This window comes from Manacus vitellinus, unplaced genomic scaffold (assembly GCF_001715985.3).
Source record: "Manacus vitellinus isolate BGI_N305 unplaced genomic scaffold, ASM171598v3 scaffold_30_pilon, whole genome shotgun sequence".
NCBI classification, from domain to species: domain Eukaryota; kingdom Metazoa; phylum Chordata; class Aves; order Passeriformes; family Pipridae; genus Manacus; species Manacus vitellinus.
Genome location: NW_021940291.1, coordinates 5,118,168 through 5,137,120, shown reverse-complemented (window position 1 = coordinate 5,137,120; position 18,953 = coordinate 5,118,168). Strand labels below are relative to the sequence as shown.

Below are 18,953 nucleotides of genomic sequence, written 5' to 3'. Positions count from 1 at the left end.
CCAGTTCATCCCTTGCCATGTCTGGGACTGCGAGAATCCTGTTGGCAGTGCCCGCTCTGCCTGCCGTGTTCCAAGCCTTGGGATGGTGCTCTGCCTGCAAGGGCACTGTCAGTGCTGGGGTCACCTCCTGGCCCCTCCTGCTGCCAGACACTGAGATTGCCCCACGGGGAAAAATAACAGCTACATGTGAAGTAGTAACTGAAAGTGAAAATACTTTCAGTGGAACTTTAAAACAAAGAGAAGGGAGATGTTTTCAAGAAATTTTAGGCAATAGCCTCTTAACTTCCTTCTCCAATCATGTAGGAGCAAGAATCAAAAAAAGACCTGTGAAACACTTGCTACTCACTGCTCTCCGATCCTCGCTGCTGGGTTAGTTTGTTTATTTTGGAAAAGCACTAGTGCAATAAGGACTGCTGACAAATCAAAAAGATGCTTTAAAAGATTAAGGTGAAGAGACTGCAGCTGAAATAAAGATTTCAGAATATATGCTTATTGGAAGTTAAGTATTTTGCCCACATGATGCTTGGAGTACTGCCTGATCTCTCAGTATTAATAGCCCTTTGCACAGAACATTCCTTGCTATCTTCAAAAAATAAACTAATACCTTCTCATCTCAAGGTCAGTGGAAAACAAGGATAGCAAGACACTGATTTGATGAACACGCAAATATGTGATTTTTTTAAAATGAAGAGGTAACTGATGTAATCTTTTGAAGTTGACAGCTTGATACTAATCAGAACTCTCCCTCATCATTCATGGTAAATAAGCAGAATGACACATCAAATTTAACAATCCAGAGCCATAACTTTTCATCAGAAGTCTGTTCAACACACCACACAACCATCACATCTAGATGTGCTGCCAAATGTCAAAGGAGGAAAGTAAGAAAGTAATTTTGCCTTTTTACACATGGTTAATCTAAATCTCTAAATTGGAAGTTGCCATGAAAATTACTCTGAGAGTATCTAATTGAAAAAAATTTTAATTTCAACTCTTTAAAAAAAAAAAAGCCACAGCTGCAACAAAGTATGGTAATATTAATGAAAGCATATCTGGCACTCATTCAAATCTCTGCCTTCCTCAGTGCTGTGAAAAGAAAAATCACTCCCCAATGGAAATTCACCATTTTCACAGAAGTAAAATTACTCTTCTCTGTAAAAATGAGCTTTCATCATTTGCATTAAATGTAATTAAATAATGTAATTAAATTGTTGCAGTAACTAGTGTATCTCTGCATGCTATTTGGCTCCAGGAATGCTCAGTACATATTTGAAATCCAGATTGAAAAGAACTATATTCATAGCAGAATTCTGCAATGTCAAATAAGGCTACAATGTTTGTTTAGATTTTAAACTAACTTCACAAAATAAGAGGAGTAGAGATACATGAAAACAAGCAAACAGATGTAATTGTGACATATTACAGAATGGGAAGCAAAATATTTAAAAAATCTTTTAACAAACAGGTAGCAATATGTCCTTATGAAGGACACTGAATCAAAAATAAATCACAACACAAGAAAGAGAAGACAAAACAATCTGTAAGTGATCTCTCCTACAAAGAGGGATAAAATTTCTTCCAGTGAATAAATGCCTTTGCTGACTTTTACACAGAATTTAAACTTAATAGCAATACAAAATGATGTTATTGATTCTTATTTTGCTATATATAATGATGAAATAGCGATTAAGATGTGTTTGGTACTGCAAGAGAGAGAGGCCTTATTTGTAATAGTAATAACTAAAGCCAAACATCATGGAAGTCAATGGAAGGATACCTATTGCTCGAAATGGCAGACAGGTAATTTAGAGTCCAACCTAGAAGTGTACCTACCTGGTCTACAGATGCTGACAGGCAAACACTGTTACCACTGGTAGTACTCCAGTTCAAATTAACCACTTATGGAGCGGAGTGCCAAGGATGCTTTATCGTGAGTTGGTCTGTTCAACTTTAATTCACGCCAGTTTCCACAGATATCTTTCATTGGTTAATTAGGCATCACGCCAACAAACAAAGGATTTAAAAAAGATGCACTACATGTGAGTCATTTGGAAGCTACAGTATCTGAAAACTTTTACCTGTAGGTGAAATATGGGCAGGAACTGAGAAGAAAATTTTTGTCTGGAGAATTGTGCACGGTGCATTCTGCAGCCACTTCCTCGCTGGAAGGGCACCCATGTCCTTAAAGTCTCACAGCACCCAGAAGAATTGCTAGTAACACTTGGAAGGGAACAGAAACACCCTTTTATCCTACCAATGTGTCACTTCTGTGCCTTGGGGTTATTTAAGAAAAAATTACAGTGATTCTGGCAACTTTCCTCCTCACTGTGGGGAGGCGTACTTTCAGCAGAGTTATTTTGTTAGTTATTAGACTATCAAAAAAGAAACTCAAAAAAGCCCTGTACCTATTCACTTTCATCCTGAATGAAACTTGTCCCACCATCTTCAATCCTGAGTAAGTGTAGGAAAGCCACGTCTGTACATGTGGAAGGAAGCCACATTCCCTTAGTGAGCTGCCCCAACCAAGCTCACTCATAGTCCTTAATTAACACCCCTTCATCCTATTGCATCTCAGATCTATTTGCACTTCTCTTCTTTCAAGCTAGATGAAGCAAAAAAACATGTAGCCAGAGGACTAGCAGCAATCACCCTGCAGAGATTCAAAAGCAGCCAACAGCTCCTTCATATAGACAAACTTAGCTTAACTAGCAAAATATGCTGTTCCATTATATCTGCCCACAAGTACCTCACCAGGCTGATGTTCTATTCCAGAACAAAAATTACTGGCTTTTTACTCCACACTCTGATAATTATTCTGGAATTTAATGAGTTTTTATTCCAGAGCAGAGTTGCCCATCAGGGAACCATTGCAGCACAGATAACTGCATCAGAATAAGCTGTGGCAGTGTATGAAAGAGAATTTCCCAGCACAGAAAGCCCAGCATCTCAGAATCCCTGAGATGTTATCTCTGACCTACTTTGCTCAAAGTACCATAGAGATATCTCCACACAGGCATCCAATTATTTGTTGAAATCAACAAGTACTTTTGTGCTACACAGAATTAGTACAAGCTAAAAAAGAGAGTAGAGCAGGATGATAGGTGGAAAGAAGTGTTCTTTCTGTAGAATTTGCAGCACAGGAATTGATTTCACAAACATGCTCATCCAAGCAATGTAGTTCATTCAGTAGACCATCAACTCCCATCAAAGAGTCATTCTTAACTTAAAATCAGCATGCCCATAACAGCAACAAATGAACGGAAAAGAGCAGAATAGTTCTTTAGAAACAGCCCAGCTGCCTCATGCATCCGACACTGCCACATACAAATGTTGTCATTGAAGGGGAAGAAAATGCCAGCCCTGAAGCTGAACACCACAGTTAGAAATGGTCACCAAAACCTAACTACGTACCATGCAAACGGGGTGACTTGAGACACTAAGCACATTCCCAGAGAAGACCACGCCGAAAAAGGACACTTCTGGAGTTCTTATAATATTTTCAAAAGCAACATGCCTAACAAAGGATTTTACAAGGCAATAAAACACTCCACTAGGTAATTAAATTCTCCCAAGCCAGCTTTTGCTAGCTGCATGCTTTATTACAAGGAGAGCTATCCCAAGGGATTAACAAACTTTGTGTTGAATATGACAAACTTTACTATATTTTTCTGGTCTTCTGAAACCTTGTAAAATATTGCAAAGGTTTGAGAGATAAATTTAGAACAAGCTGATTTAAGAAGAATAAGTTCCTAAGTATTCCAGTAAATGGGGTGGTATAATATTACAGGAAGGGTCACTTTTACCTCAAGAGCACAGTAAATCTCACAGTCAGGAAGTCCACTCTGGTGCAAATTGGTGCAAAATTTAGCTCAGTTAGTGCAGTTTTGAAATTTGCTACCATTTAGGGGACAATAATGTCTCTTTCTCTGATTTGTGAAAATTAAAACCTTGATCAACTGACAATACAGGAACCACAGCACCTCTGTACCATAAGATACTACTTCTTAGAGTAGCTCTGTACCTTTGATAAACTATTGAGTGAAAGAGGAAAAATTTCTGATTTGTCTGATTAAAAAATAAACAAACTAGAATTTTGTGCTAAATTAAATTCTTAGGTTAGACTGGAAAGAAATTTCTTTTAATCTTTAAAAATTACATCCCAGACCCTGAGAAACAGTAAAGAGAAGGCAATATTACTAATTATTTTAATATTTATTAGAAAAACATAATCAAAATAATACTTTTAGGAAAAAATAATTCTCCTTCTGAAATCACTTATGGTATCCTATCTACTTGCAGAAACAAGATAAAAAAGGCCCATGATTACCAAAACCTTAACATTTAAACAGTGCAATTTCCAGGTTCTAACAACAAATTCTGTAGCTGTAACCAATCAAACATTTCCACCAGCTGCTAAGTGGGGAGAAAGACTCTGAAACCCGAACTTCTCAGAGCATGATTAGTTAGTTAGTCCACTAAATACCAGCCTTCTCCTTGTTGAAAGATATGACCACCAACTGAAAATGAAACAACAGGGCAGACAAAAAGTACAGCACAGGTAGTATATTGATAGAGAGCCTGAGGAAAAGTATGCACATATCTTTTCAGGGGGCCAGAAAGCATGGGCCATATAAGCACAGAACTAAACAATGCCTGGTTTCCTTAGGATTTATTTCTGATTATTTAAGTCTTTGAAGTCTAACAATACAAAAATGGCTTTAAAATTTTTTTCCCTATGGGTGTGATACTTGAAGTTTCTCTGTCCCTACTGGATTCTGTAATCTTTAATAAGAAAATGGATACATTGTTCAAGCTTGAAATGTTCTTCTGCACCTACCTGCCTATTTTAATGAACCTTGCAGAAATACGGCATCTTTGAAACTATTATATTCAGTCTTAGTTGAAATTAGTCGACAGGCTTCAAATTTATCATTAACACTGTCAGGCTTAAGCAAAGTTATGTACAGAGGAATACACAGAGTGGAACCCATTAGTTTTACTTCAGCAGGCACCAAGGCTGAAAACACTTAAAAGAGTCACGGCAGAAGGGACAACCCACTCTTCCTTCCCCACAGCACTGAAAGGGCAGCTAGTTACCTTGCTCCTTCCTGTTAGGCTAGAATTGCAAGGTCTGATGTTTTTATCCCCAAACACAAGTGAAGGATATCAATTATTTACTAAAATATGCAAAACAAGAAGCTTTCTTCTCATTAGCATAGAGTTAACAGGGAGAGCATTATGCTATGACTCGCAGCAAACACACATGCTATAGATGACATTTTTATACCCTGATATATTGTGCTGCTGTTGCTGTTAAGATACGACTCAACCAATGGCGCCTGCTCCTCCGAGTGTTTCGTCCTGCGCGTCCTCGTCCGACTGTCCACATTGGACTGGACCATTAGTGGCTCCTGGCGCTTTTTTTTCTGCTTCTGCTCTAGCAGTGCCCGCTGGAGAAAACACAAAGAAAAGCATCTGTTACTGGACTCCAAACGGTAGCAACCTACAATGAAAACCAATGGATATCTTTACACCTTCTCTGGTTTTACAGTGGCAGCAGTTGGAGAGTGGGATATTGGGTAACAGGAAATCTTTCCAAAAAACCACGACTAACCCACTGCTAAAACACCTTCTGCTGAAAACAGCAAATAATTAGAATAGATCTTTCTGAGCAGTCCAGCAGCTGTTAGAGCTTGCTTGGAAATAACCCTTGGGAAAACAACAGTTTGAGAATACTGGCTGTGAAGCAACGGGAGGGTAAGCAAGGGTATAAGGCAGAGATGCCAATTTCAGTTTCTGTAAATTAAAAGCAGGTGATTGCAAACTAGAATCAAGTGATAATACTGGACATGAGCCTAATTTAATAGCTATAAAAGATGAACTTTAATTAAACACTTAAATTTCTCAGCTAGACCTGCTGAAAAACAAAACCTTCAGCATTCAGTGGCATCATAGGTAGCTCTCTTTGAGTCCTCTTCCACAACCTTAGATAACTGAACTGTTAATTTTACTTATCTATTACCTTACCATTTGCTTGCTTCTGCACAGTGATAGTTTAGCTTGTAGAAAGGAGATGCACTAAAACTGAAGAATAAGAATGGATAGTGGACTCTTTCAGCACCATAAGTTATGCTGAACACCTCAACATGACTCCAAAGTAATTAGAATCAAGTACAGGATTATGGTATAAATAGAAGGTATTCAAATTTGAAAATGAGATGCTGGTAGGCATGCAAGCTGATAAAACAATGGGAAAAGAAACGTATAGGAAAGGATAAAATTAAATGCACACAATTTAACTATAAATATGACAAAGTTTTTTGAGAAGGGCACCACAAGAAAATCAAAGTAAAAGCGGAAACCTCAACTCCCATTAAAACTTGATGGCAGAATTCTCTCAGATTTCATGGAAGAGGTTCTGACTCTCTTTCTTGTAAAAGTCATGTAGTAATACAGTAGCAAAATAGGCAACATAGCACATAGTGCCACTAGGTTACAGCCACAAGGGCTAGACTCATAGAATGACAAGCCAAGTATGTAAAATCTTTGTGGTTAACCTCTGTTGGCTGGCATGGCTGCAAGAACCTTCTGTCCTTTCTGGTCCATCAGCTGGGTAACAAATACATGGTAAGTCAGCTTAAAATGAGTCCAACGCAGTGGAAATGAGAGTCACTCAAACCACAGTCATAAGTCAAATTTTAATGGCAATCAGACTTCTAAATAAACTGCAACCTCCACAGATCTCTCTGTTGCATTTCCCCACTCAGAGGATGCAGCCTCCTATCAATTATCAGATACATGTGTCAGTGACTTCATTACTCCAAGATCTATACTTCAGAGAGCAAGAAGGTTCTCCTCCAAAATCTTACCTGCCTGTCAAGCTTCTGCTGACGCAGGCTGCTCCCCTCATCATCCAGAACACTGCAAAGACAAAGGGCACGTAATTGGAACAAATTTATCACTCAAAACAACACTCAACAGCAGTCACTGGAGCAAACCCTTCCAGGAGTTATCCATACACAACTCCCACTATGTTCCATGGAAGTTTGCCTGCCCTAACCCGCAAAAGTTGGCTCCAGAGGATCTAAATGCAGTCAATGAAAAATTGAAAAACTCTGACTCACACAAACTTCAACAAAACTATATATTCAGGAAGTTCAAAAAGAAATAAAAAAATCCATGGTCTACAGCTTGGATTCTTCTCCACTGTCTTCTAATGTAAAACACCAATGTATACAGCAATGGGGTTTGATTGAAAATTTGCATATAAAGCATAGAAAAAGTGAGAAGCGTAAGAGAGCTGCTTAGCAACTCAGCAATATTTAAAATTACGTTAGGAAAATTAACTGTCTAATCTTTTGCACACTGAAAACTATAATTTATTCCTGAATATCTGAAAAGTCACACTTACTGCCACACACTTCAACATTTACAGGCTGGCAAGATAAACAGCATTGCTCACTGCCATATTTCTTTCTGCTAACTGTTGCTAGTTGGGAGATTAGCTCCTGTGCATTCAATCATTTTCATTAATTAGATGTTAAAGACAGGCATTGAAATCAGAAAGCTATTTTTGTGAAGTATTTTATCAAACTACTGACTACGCTTTATTTTTCAGGAGAACAAAGGTCTCTATTGTAAGAACACTATGGTTAAACATTGAACATAGATAATTAAATCTTTTAAACAGTAATATGTCATCTACAAGGAAAATAGCGCTATAGAACAAAAACAATAGCCTCTTACAAGTAGAGTTCATTTTCTCTTACAATACATTTTTACAAAAGGTTAGTCCCTTCTCTTATAATCACTCTCAGCAATCAAAAAGAAAATTAAAATCCAGGACAAACAAACCTGGATTCTGACCTACATGCAACCCAACTGTATTGCAATGAAAATTTCATAAAAAATGTGAATCCCATGTATTAACATACACTCTTTAGGAGCCAGTAACATTATGGTAGGGTCGGATAGGACAGTTAATAAAGGCATGCAGAATGCCACCTTTCTAAGGCCAGCATTATCAGAGACATGTAATTAAGCATTCCTGGTAGCATCAGCCTTTTGCAACTTATACTTGGGTTATTTGTTACAAAAGGCTGATGTTCCACAGAATGAAACTATGCTGTTCAAGTACCTCAGGTATGAAATTACACAGTCTCTTGCAGAGGTAATGCATTACCCACAGTCCACAAAAAAAAAAAATTAAAGAAAAAACCCTTCCCACCCACAAACATGTTCTGATTTACGTCAAGCATTCTTAATTTGATAAATTACAGAAACAAGTTATAAAAAGAAGACATACATTCCTCCATAGTATACAGTATCAGGTTTTCACAAGAGTGCTTCACTACAACTGCAATACTTATTAGCTGCACTGCTAGAAAATAAAACTACCCTAATGGATATCTTTGGTCAAACAACTGCGTAAAAGATGCCCAAGTATAAAGTTTCAGGCTTAATGGCCTGAACAAATCCTTCTCGTTTCAGACAATGCTTGATAAAAAGCCAAAACCATGTAATGATGCTAATAAAGAACAGAAGAACTGCAGAGGCAGCAATGCATATACCATCCTGGCACAACACACGGAATAAGGGAGCAGGGAAATGTTCTTTGTGTGGTTCTAAACCTTACCTGTGACTCCCTGGGAAGCCACAACAAGGTAAATTCAGGTTCAGGTAAAAAGGCACAGCTCCTTCAATTCTCTTTATGTCCAACCTTGGCATGGTAAACATGGCAGTTTAAATAATACAACAGCAAACCCCAATCAGGGGAATGGTGTAATTTGCATTGATTCAGCATTCCACGAATGCAAAGCAACTATCAGACAGAAGAGAGGACAGCCAAAAAAGAATAAAACTCCATCCAAACACTATGGATGCAGTGACGCTATAACACCTCTCCACCTGCCCTTCTACTGCAAGACACTGCTTTTCAAGTCTCTGAATATATGCAATCAAAGCTGAGACTAAGAACAGTGTGCTTTGAAAACCAGATGACAAGCTCGTCTGGAACTTCCAGGTCCTTCATTCTCCCACTTCGTATTTTATAAAGTTCTGGGTAGTTTTCACAATCCTGTTGTAAATATGCAATGACAAGCCTTGCATTATTTAAGCTTAACATCCAACAACTAAAATGGAACTCCAGCTTTCTTCAATGACAGTGAGGTTCAACAGAATAGTTACTTCAACAGTCCTCTCCCCCTCCAGGTTACTGGACTTGTATGAGCATGCCTTGCTCCCCCCAGCCAGCCACATCACTCTTCCAAATCCTTCACAGTGTAATTTTAAAAAGGCCTCATTACCACCAACTCTGTCTCTTTTAGAAGTTACTCAATGCCAGTATCACTGAAAAGTTGTAATTCTGTCCTTTTCTGACGCCTAAATAATGCTTATGCAACTCCAAATACAAAGAGGATTCAATTTAGTCTATATATTCTTCTGCTGTAATAACACAGCACTCCAGTTTGAGACTGTAATTTGTCAATATTTTCTGCAGAAGTAGTGGACCTTGGAGTTGCTGATTAGCAGCCAACATTTCACTTTCCCTGATTTTCAATAGAAAAACTCTCCTAAGACTGGGTGACGTCCAAGATATGCCATTAAGGGACATCAGGGCTTAAATACATGCATGCATAAATAAGTGAGTAAATAAATAATATAAGCTCTGTTTCCGTAGCAATTCCATCAGGTTCTCACTCTATCTGCCTTGAAAAACATCTGCAGAAGAATCTGAGATGGAAGTGTGCAAGCACCACTGACCCTTTTTCTCACACTTCAGTGAGTCCTTGCAGAAGGATTTAGCAGATCATCTTGCCACAGCATCTGGCAGTCCATACATTCTGTCAGATGCTCCAGGGTCTAAGAACTGAAATCCAAAAAACTTACCCTTTTCTTTCATTGGAAAACACAAAAGTGTAGGAGCAGATGCACAGTCTTTGCCCTTCCTGGTCTTTCAAAAAAGCAGAATTCAACTGCTCATCCCCATGGAAGAGTTGTACACTTCTGGTGAGGACCCAGCCTGTCCTGCCCAGTTTTGGAAGTGGTCATAGTTTTGTTGCTCTGAGGTCCAAATAACTGGGATGGTCAGAGAGTAAAGGCCCAGTACAGAGGAAAAACTGACTAGAAATGGCAGGAAAGACGGCAAGAAATAATGTCATAGAGAGGCTGTTAGAACAATTCTGCCTACATGTTTGATGGGATGCTAGAAAATCCCAGGAGCAGCATGAAACTCTGTCAGTCTTAATAGAGAAATATAACTTTATAATTCATGAAAATTGAATTATTGAAGAGCATGCATACATATTAGCAATCTGCACAGCACGCTGAAGTATCCTGAAGATCCAGTAAGGTTCATTTTTACTCCTATTTGATCAAGTACCGTGCCTGGTACCTTGGCTACGGCTTTGACCCATTTAAAACAGAAAGTCATTTGACACTATATATAATATTGTAAACAGCACTTCAGCTCTGCAGTAATATTCTAGTTCAAATCCTGTTGACAAATCAGAGCTTGTATATATTTCCTCGCAGATCATTATTCAGGGAAAATCCATCCATCCATCTATATCAAACTTGAACAATCCATCCATTACAGTTTACTGGATGTTGGGCTTAAGAAGTCAAGCCTATAGCTCTGTATGGTAAAGATTCAAATTAGCAGCCTGGACCAAGGCACACAGAGAGTTAAGCATTATATTTAGATACTATTATTTTCAAATTTTAAATACAACACCCCATTCAAATATCCCCACCTCCTGTTTTCTAAAAGGAAATACATTAAATGAACATTCACCTTTGTGTCAAAGTATTACTTTTCATACTACCTCTTTAAGATACAAAATCTATTTTACTGAAACAGTTTCAACATTAAATTCAATCTACACAAAAATAGTCAGGCCTATTATACTGCTGCATGTCATAACGAAGATAAAAATATACACAAAAATTTTAGTATTCTCAGTTTTTCATAACCTCTGCTCCTTAGAAATCATTTAGAGAGAAACCCAAGACCTATCAGGTTTTAAGGATGAAACTTCATGATTACATGAAGCTCCACAATTTACTGCTGAGATGAAGGCAGAAGATTCTGCAAGTCAACATCTTGCTACATTTTACTGTAATTCCACATGGACTGATTTCAATTTAAGTAAAATCTGAAAAGCCTTAATTCAAATAACACATTTCACAGCAAGTACTTTGCCTTCACTCTTTGAACACGCAAATGCTTTCATTTCAGTAAGCCTTTGCAAGAAAAAAGAATTAAGAAGAAATGTTTTTAATTAGAATGTCCAAGATGCATGTAGTCCCTGATTTTATTTTATTTTGTTTTTTTTAAAAGAAAAAGTCTGACACAGTAAAACAGCTCTATTGTTTCTGCCTGACAAAGAAGGCAATGCTTTTGTTCCTTCCTGACACTGCTTCATAAAGGAACATTTTCCATGACAATAACGTTTTTACCAGGACAAAGGTCCAAAGTCTTACCTAGCACATCTCTGCAGCCCAGCACTAATTCAACCAAGAAGTATAGCTGGTCACACAAGCAGACACATCCTACCACTACTTTCATACACTGTTTAAGAAGTGTCACTTGCATTTTCTCTTTTTGCTACTTCATGACAATACATTACTAATGGCAGAACCCAAAAGCTCTATGTGAAATCAGGGACCTTTGCACAAGCAAAGTGAATGCACATAATTAGGGAAAATTCCTTAGGCAAACAGTTCCATTATGAAAAGATGAGGAATTGGATAAGAAAATGTTCCTCCCATTTAGAACACTGAACCAGAAGCAATGGAAAATTAAAGGAGATATTTTCATCTCGAGTTTCTTCTGCCATATTGTCAATTGCCATCCAAAAACAAAGGATGATCAAACCAGACAGAAAGAAAAATACACCAGACCAATCTTCAAGATCACTCAAATCTTTCTGATGCACTCCTGTTCTGAAGAAAGCTGGTATGTTGCTGTGTCAAGAGAAACAGGTTCTGGGATCTTTTAGAGCATGACTGACTCAAAAGCACAAGAATGGGTGTAATGTGCCATTTGAACATTACAGTCTCCAAAAACACATGAAATAAAATTCCTGTAAAGAGATAGCACTTGGCTTACTGGATACCATCTGTCATATTCACCCAATTACACTTCTCTGTAATCTCTATAAAGTCTCTGTAGTTCCATAAAACCCAACTGCTCTGGATAATGTTACTGTTAAGTCCTTAGGAACGAGCTTTCCCACAGCACTGATGAAATGCTACTGTAAAAGCCCATTAAAGGGTCAGAGACCTGCAGGTTGGAGTCATGCTCCAGAGGGAATGGCACACAGTTAGGTTCTTCAAACAAGTGAAATTCAATGAATTCCTCACCAGTGAAGTCTGCTAAAATGCCAGCACCTGCAAGTCCCCACATAAAATAAGATCTGCTGCCCCATGTACACCATAAACTGAGCTCACCAGAAACCACTTGGGAGAAACATTATATCAGACACACAGCCTAATCAAAGACTTAAAAATGAAAAAAATCGCTCTGGAAGACTGCAAGGGCTCCCCTCATGCTAGGAATCATCAAGGCTTTCTAACCCCAAAGCAGTTCCTCAGCCATCCAATTTAGAGTAAAACCTGCAGCACTATCTTTATGGTAAAATGAGTAACTGCTTTCCTGGGCCATCTAAGCAAGGAAAAGTCTGGTCATTGAGGAGCAGCCCAAGGACATTCAATCTTAGTTTGCCCTTCAACTGCCAACAGCAGCAACAGCAGCTCTTGGATTTCTCCCCCGCCATATTCACAGGGCAGAAAGGGCAACAGCCTGCCCTCACTGGTCGCCTACCAGTCACCACTGAACTGAGCAGGGAAGTACAGACACCAGGAACTGCTGCAGAAACAGAGACTGCATTTTTTATGGGAATCTTCAGAGGAATAAAGTGTTTCACTGTGAATCTCACATGATAAATGAAAGCATGCCTGTCCAGGAACACAGCATCGCCTCCTCTGCCTGTGCAGCTGTTCCGAAGACCCTTAAAAAGACTAAAAAGGATAAAGCAAATGAATAGGGGGGAAAAGGCAGGAATGTGAACGCAGATATTTGTATGAGAATTATCAGCACCAAGTCAGCCACAAAACAGAAGATGCAGAGGATCACACACTGTGACAATGATCCAAATGGCACTAAAAGTAATGCCTGCAGGGCAGATGGCTGATAGCACAGACTGCATTTGCAGTTGCACAAATAATTACAGAACCAAATGCTCTATTTTCTTTTCAAATTCTGGATGGCAAACTAGCTTAAAAATCAGCAAATTAATGAGACCTTCCTGAAAGGTTTTTGGTCCTATTTGCTTCAGTAAGGTTTATCTAAATGTCCTTTGTACATTAAGATCTATGACACTCATTATGTCTGGCAACAGTTCTGCAGATTAACTGAGAGCAAATGTAACAACAGGAACACATTCATATTTTTGTTTCTTAATTCCATGTAGATAATTGTTAAGATTAACTCCAGCCAAATCCTCAGCATGGCCACAAAATTGTCAGGGATCAGGTTAGGAAAGCTAAAGCCCTGATAGAATTAAATCTGGCCATAGATGTCAAGGGCAACAACACAAGCTTCCATCAGTGATAAAATGAAGACTAGATAAAATGTGGACCCTCTCCAGAAGGAAATGGAAGACCTGCTTACCAGGGACATGAAGAAGTCTGAGGTACTTAATGACTTTTTTGACTCAGTCTTCACCAGCAAATGCTCCAACCACACCACCTGGGTTGTGGAATGCAAAGGCGGGGACTGGGAAAATGAAGCATTTCACTGTAGGAGAAGATAAGGTTCAAGATCATCTAAGGAACCTGAAGTCCATGGGACCTGATGAGATACATCTGTGGGCCCTGAGGGAACTGGCAGAGGGAGTGGCTAAGTCATTATCCATCCTATTTGAGAAGTCATGGCAGTCCAGTGAAGTTCCCACTGACTGGAAAAGGGGAAACATTATCCCCATTTTTAAACAGGAAATAAGGAGGACTCGGGGAACTACAGTCCAGTCAGTCTCATCTCTCTCCACCTGGCAAAGTCATGGAGCACATCCTCCTGGAAACTGTGCAAAGGCATGTGGAAAATAAGCAGATGACTGGTGACAGCCAACATGGCTTCAGTAAGGGCAAATCATGCCTGGCAAATCTGGTGGCCTGCTATGACAGGGCTCACAGCACTGGCAGATGAGGGAAGAGAAACAGACATCGTCTTCCTGAAGTTTTGGAAAATATTTGACACAGTCCTGCACAATGTCCTTGTCTCTAAACTGGAGAGGCATGGATTTGACAGAGGGAGCACTTGGTGGATAAGGAATTGGCTGGATTCTTCCTTGTGAGGGTTGTGAGGCACTGGAACAGGTTGCCCAGAGAAGTTGTGGATGCCCCACCCCTGGAAGCGTCCAAGAACAGGCTGGATGGGACTTTGAGCAACCTGGTCTAGTGGAAGATATCCATGTCCAAGGCAGGGGAGCTAGAACTCTTTAAGGTCCCTTCCAACCCAAACCATTCTATGACTCTATAACAGCATTTTTCCTCTGTTTTAATTAAAAGAGTACATCAAACTAGATCTCCAATTTTTATGACTTTAGGTATATGAAACCAATAGAAACTGTAGAAATCAAGTCTTCTAAATGTTTCACTTAGACCAAGTTTTTTAAAAAACCATCATAGTCAGGTAAAAATATATTGTAAGATAGGTCTATTACAGGATATATACAACCAGACACTGAGCAAGAGCAAATAACCCAAGAAACTCTCAGTGCTGAAGGGAACAACAGGAGCTCTGCAGATACTTCAGATATGTTTTGCAGTAATGAGATACAGCTTTGAATTAAATTAAAACAAAACTGCAGTCATTGTGAAAAAGAAACTACTGTTTAGCATCTGAAATGTCTAAGCTGACAGCTTTCAGTGAGAATGGTAAGAAGCCGGGAAAAGATCTACTGAGATGAAAAGCAAAACTCTTCCCTAAAGCACATTACATGTTTTAAACAACTGAACTACAGGGCTGCCACTATTGCCCTGGAAAGATCAGGTGAACTAATATTTGTACAGATTCATTCTCTGCAATTACCCAGGACTGAATAGGACAGTATATGGCAGTAAATTGCAGGTAATGAAAATAACACCTAAAGGAAGAGTGGACGGCTGAGATATTTCTTGCCCTCCCTCAACACACACAAATTCTGAATACAATGTCAGAAAAAGAATCTATGTCCCAAAAGAGAGAGGTGAATTCAATAAACATAAATGATGGAGCAAAAACACACAATAGCCTGTGGGTGATATATGCTAAAATTGTATTTAAAGTAGCTTGATGAGAAGCACCTGGATAGGAGCAAATTGGGAAGGAAAAAAACCACTGTGACCTGGAGATACACTACCTGCAATGCAGATGGATCCAGATGACAAATGACATGACTTTCAGGAAGTGCCTTTATCAAAAACACATCGCTGCCAGCCACAGGAAAGATCCAGCCCTAGCAGCCAGATTTATCTCTCAGTACCAAAATCCAGCCAATCTCAGTCATTAAAACAGTAAAATGCACGCACAAACAAACCCAACCCATTAATGTACAAAGCATCCAACCACAACAAACAATAAATTAAATGAGCAGAAACTAGGGAAAAGTATTGTCTGGATAAGGAGACTGCATTTACACATGCATACACTGCAGAACAGGAGTTCTCCACCTGGACCACAAGGATTCTCCCAATTCCACTGCTGCACTGGTAAAAGTTGTCACCTAGAACAGACCTCTGCATTTCTGATACAGAAAACACTGTGAGCCGTTGCAATGAAGAGAAAAAACCTGCATAAGATGACTGCTGGCTCCTTGCCCTCCCTCTCCTATACCTGCCCTATGAAACATGGTTTTGTCCAGTTGGCAGCACACTGGCCCTATTTCACATCAAACAGTGCAACCTTTCAAGACACCTGTAAAATGAGATTAACAAACAAGTTTTAACTCCTCTTGGAAACACCTTTGTGAAGCAAGAATGAAGCCTTACAGGTACAGTAATTAACCTAGAAACAATGTTGGCCTTTAAAATAATAGTATAATTGCAAAGTGTTTAACAAACAAAACACTGATCCCAACGATAGGGTCAATGCTGCAGGTGTTCAGTGAGGCTTCTCCCTGCAGTAGGCAAGCAAACACAGACACAAATACGTAGATCAAACATGCTGCTGCTGAAATGGGTTATATTTGAGGTAATTCAGTAATGCACCAAAGAACAGATCCCACTGCCTACCTATGTGTTTAGGACAGGACAGGAAAAAAAGTTGTATTTACTGGACTTTTAAAGGAATAGTGAAATTAAGCTATCAATTTATTCAGAATGTGAAGGCAAAAGAGTATCTAGTTTCCCTTAGTTTTAAAAATCAAAACTGAAGAAAAACACAGTAAGAATTGTAACTCTGATAGGAGGTGTTAGTGAATTGAAACAGTCAAGCTCCCTTTTCCTTTTTACAGGTGGTTTTACAGTTTCTATGGAATACAGTTTCTATGGGAAGACATGTCATTTCATGATAAATACTAACCATGAACCAAAATATTTTGTCACTTTTTCCCCCCACACATACTATCTTTATAATCCAACCTAGTACTCTTTTGCTGGAACTGAGGAAAGCAGATGTTTCATTTTGGTTTGAGATCGTTCTCTGTATTACCTTCTATACAAGTAGCAAATTCTGACAATCCTGGACAGCATTTCCAGTGTAAAATGAGTTTGTCAGATCCTGGTGCCTAACTACATGACATGGATTTCAAGATTGGAAAGATGTTGATGGCTGGCAAGAGCAACAAACACCATTTGGCCTAGATTTTGTACTCAATAATGAAAATTCAGTCATTATTTCTAATAGCACTCTATGTAGATGAGGTATTCCATACACTCTGATCTTCATACCTGGGCCCTGAATCCCCAAACCCATCAATTCAACCTCAGGAAAATGCTCCCACTAATTTCAGACTGCACAAAAAGATGCATATGTATAAATCCCTCCAGGTTGGGATTTTTAATTATAAACTCCTGAACCCAGAGTTGTTTTCACAACGTGCATACATTGTGCCTGCACAAAAACAGACTCTTTTTCAGACTCAGTCCTCCAGGTATTAACACAATCTTAGAAAACCATAGTAATAATAAGGTTGGGATGTTCACTTTCCTCCCCCCCTTTTTTTATTAATGAGAGAGAAGTTTTCAATCCTGGTAGACTGATGTCTGGTAGACTGATGTCTACAGTATTTAAAGATAATTTCAAAACAACTTACATATTTAATCTTTTTTAATTTATCAGTTTCCTCTGAAAATATGATCTTGTGAGTAAACAACCTGAAGAGCATTGTCCATTTCAAAACTAAGCCAATCTTTTTCCTTTGCTTCTGTGTGCAACCAAATGTGGGTAAATGAAATCCACTCTCAAGACCTAGGAAGCAGCAGGAGACCTTTACAAGATGGTCAGAGAGTTTTCTGCAGCTGTGAAGCAAACAGCTACTGAGAAGCAGTGGCAGAAAACCAACATGGAAGCTTTACTCATAACAAGTATTAAGGATTGTTATATAAAGCTGGTCCCTCTACCTAAGGCAGTCCTTCTTTGGGAGTTTACAGCAAAGGCAGAGATGGTGGCCACTTCAGTTGCTTCAGGTTGCAAAAAAACAAACTGATTTGGAGAAGCCTAGGGGACCAGACCTTGCTGTTTTAAGGGGAATTTACAAACTGATATATACTTCACCCAAAGACAGAAAGGCTTTGTATTCATTGAAAAAGGGAAGAGCAATGCAGTTGAGTCTTCCTCCAAAGAACCCTTAAATGCCGCTTGAAAGGTTTAGCTGACCCTGCTTCATTAGGTTATAATAAGCTTTTAGGGGGAGTTAGTTTCTTTATCTTTGTACAAAAAACATTAGCATCCTTGAACTGCTCAGGATTCCTTTAGTGGCATTAAATCATACCAAAGCAAGATTTATGCAACACCTTCTCTGTTACAGTGAAAACCTATTTTCTAGCCTGTTTTCTAGTTGTTCCTTTGAAGGTCCCTTCCAACACAAACCATTCTATGGTTCTGTGATATACCTTTTGCCTCTCTCTGACAAGTAACTCCCTGTCAAAGATGCTATTAAGTCCAGGTGCTGTGTTGGAAGAAGGTAGCATTGGAAGGGAGGCAGCAGAAGTCAGACTACTGTCAAGCAAAGTGCAATGGCTCTAGCACACCATTGGTAAAATTATCTCTGTTCTCTAAGGGTGGAGGAGAAAAGTATGCATTATTAAAGGCATATCGGATTTTCTCTCTTTTTGTTACATTAAATGATTTTCTCCACATCTGTGTATTACTCCCAGTCAAGGAAGCTGAACTACAAAAGGCAAATTTCAGCTTGCGTCAGCTTCTAACTTTCTCTGGTAAAAATAATTGTAGAGATAAAATAAGCAGGAGGGGGAAAGCATAACATGGAATAATAGCATACAGAATCACATATCATAGGTTGTATTAGGAAAAGGAACAAATATTACTTTTTGACACATTTAGGAACAAACCTAACTTGTCCCATTAAACCCATACTTCTATATTCTGACCATACTTTATTTAACCCCAGATACGCTGGCATTCTTTTTTCTGTTTCAAGTTGAAGAAAATATAGTCCTTTTAAGAGCAAAATGCATTCCCTACATTTACAAATACTTGGAAGTGTCACATCAAATAATGGTCTCGACACTGTTATGCAACATACCTCTTCTTGTTGCATACTGACATATGTACACTGCATAAAATTTAATCACCTTTGCTTTCCATAAACATTAACCATGCTCACCAATTTGAATTTATACACCTGGTTTAGTATGTCAGCTTTAAATATTACAAATAAATTAATCAAATGTAAAACAGGTCAGATATTTGTTATTGTAATATTTTTAGTTCCATGTTCATTATGAAT

At 38.7% G+C, this 18,953-nt stretch overlaps 1 protein-coding gene across 8 annotated transcripts in view; it reads right to left on the bottom strand.

Annotated features, from left to right (window-relative positions):
• Positions 1–18,953, bottom strand: part of TUB (TUB bipartite transcription factor) — a 157,538-nt gene that overhangs the window by 44,468 nt on the left and 94,117 nt on the right. For all 8 annotated transcript variants that reach the window (XM_029961072.1, XM_029961075.1, XM_029961073.1 and 5 more), the window contains exons 2-3: positions 6,870–6,921; positions 5,288–5,450 (exon numbers count right to left, since the gene is read on the bottom strand). In XM_029961072.1, the coding sequence (XP_029816932.1) occupies positions 5,288–5,450; positions 6,870–6,921 (215 nt within the window). The remainder of the gene's footprint in view (positions 1–5,287; positions 5,451–6,869; positions 6,922–18,953) is intronic.